Here is a 1,615-nt window from a genome sequence, read left to right as displayed (position 1 = left end):
CACGTCTCTGTCTATCTCTCTATCTCTCTCTCTCTCTCTATCTCTCTCTCTCTCTCTCTCTCTCTCTCCCTCTCTCTCTCTCTCTCTCTCCCCCAGAGGGGCAAGGGCCCATCATTCAGCTGTATTCCGCCGTATGCCCGCTGCCTTCCCTGTGTTCGTGTCCCTCGTATTCACGCGGTGCCCTCTCAAGACTCTGCACAACACCGCCCCGAGGTTGGCGTATGCAGCACTCTCGGCGGTCTAAACCAGCACTCGAGAGGCTGGCGCACACTAGCCGTATTCCGTGTGTGTGTTCGCTGCCCCCGCATCCACGCCCCCGAATCTACGGCGCGATGCCGTGTCCACACCCCCGCTAGGCTACTCCCTCGGCGGGAGGTGTCAAGAGACGCTGTTCACACCGCTAGGCTACTCCCTCGGTGTGTTCACACCGCTAGGCTACTCCCTCGGCGGGAACGTCGCGCTGCATGCGGCCGCCCTCGACCCTCGCGTGTCCGCCGTGGCTGCCTTCGCTGCCTTCACTCCCATGCGCACCGACCTTGTCGGCCGCCTTTGGTGCTTTTCCTCCAGCGCGAGCTTCGTCTCGCCCTTCTTGCTAGGCGCACCGACCTTGTCGGCCGCCCGACCGGAGGGTTGCGCCGCCTCTTCGAGACGCACGCGCTGCTGCCGCGGCTCGGCTTCTTTGAGCGCGAGCCGCATCGCGTGCCGTATGACTTCGACGAGCTGCTCCGCGCCATCGCGCCGCGGCCCGCGCTGCTGCACACGCCGACGCGCGACCGCGACGCCAACGCGAGCGAGGTGGACGCCCTCATCGACCGCGTCCGGTGGGCGCGCCTCGTGCAGCACGCCCCGCCCACAGCCACGCGCATGGGGTCGGCCGAGGTGAAGGTACTTGTACGGTGGCTGGAGGAGGAGGTGGCTGGGGTGACGCCACGAGTCCGCGACGTAAGGTAAGGTTAAGGAAAAAAACTCGACCCACGTAGACAAGGAGCGCGCGCCAATGGCCGCCTCCGTGACACTCCCCCACACCCCCATACAGCCACACCTCCTAGGTACGGTAGAGGGTGGGTTGACGGAAATCCGGGGACGCGACCCACTTCGCCACGGACGGTCCCGCGCCTCGCCGCTATGACGGGCACACGCCCCGCACCGTCCGCTGTGTGCCCGTCTTTGTCCGGAGTGAATACTCCAACGCGCTCGTCGGTGACGGCGTCCCCGGATTTCGCCGCGCTCGGCGAACCTCGACAGCGCTTTCGGTGGCATGCAGCTCTTTGCGACAGAAGCCTGGAGAGCAGCTCCTCTGCTGCTCACACACTCTGCACAGTTGACACAGCCTACTGTGCGGCTGCCACAGCTGTGACAGCGATGGGCTCGCCCTCACTGGCCCTCAGTCACTTGTGCTGCGGCTTGTGTGAGCGACACTGCTCGGCGACTGCCGGCACACTGTGAGACCATGGGTGTGAGGTCAAACCACGCTACCAGTCTAGGGTACCATACTTCCGGGCCGGTGTGCGGGGAGCGAACCTTAACGACCGCCCAGAAGCTTTCTGAGCGAACCAATCGGGCCAGGATCATCAGCATATGTCCCCTCCACAACATCGTGGGCGTTTGAGCGGTA

General features: G+C 64.6%; 2 protein-coding genes across 2 annotated transcripts in view; one reads left to right on the top strand and one right to left on the bottom strand.

Annotated features, from left to right (window-relative positions):
- Window positions 1-970, top strand: part of EMIHUDRAFT_358568 (hypothetical protein) — a gene marked incomplete at its 5' end in the record, with an annotated part of 2,302 nt that extends 1,332 nt beyond the window's left edge. The window contains 3 exons of the mRNA XM_005761672.1: window positions 214-285; window positions 435-538; window positions 597-970. Coding sequence (XP_005761729.1) covers window positions 214-285; window positions 435-538; window positions 597-951 — 531 coding nt within the window. The 3' untranslated portion in view covers window positions 952-970. The remainder of the gene's footprint in view (window positions 1-213; window positions 286-434; window positions 539-596) is intronic.
- A 552-nt stretch (window positions 971-1,522) lies between these two features.
- The window catches only part of EMIHUDRAFT_216696 (hypothetical protein), a gene marked incomplete at both ends in the record, with an annotated part of 1,528 nt that continues 1,435 nt past the window's right edge, over window positions 1,523-1,615 (bottom strand). Inside the window, one exon of the mRNA XM_005761671.1 lies at window positions 1,523-1,544. Within this exon, the coding sequence (XP_005761728.1) occupies window positions 1,523-1,544 (22 nt within the window). The remainder of the gene's footprint in view (window positions 1,545-1,615) is intronic.

This window comes from Emiliania huxleyi (genome assembly GCF_000372725.1).
Source record: "Emiliania huxleyi CCMP1516 unplaced genomic scaffold EMIHUscaffold_70, whole genome shotgun sequence".
NCBI classification, from domain to species: Eukaryota; Haptophyta; order Isochrysidales; family Noelaerhabdaceae; genus Emiliania; species Emiliania huxleyi.
The sequence above is the reverse complement of the archived record's forward strand: the minus strand, read 5'-3'. Positions and strand labels throughout refer to the sequence as shown.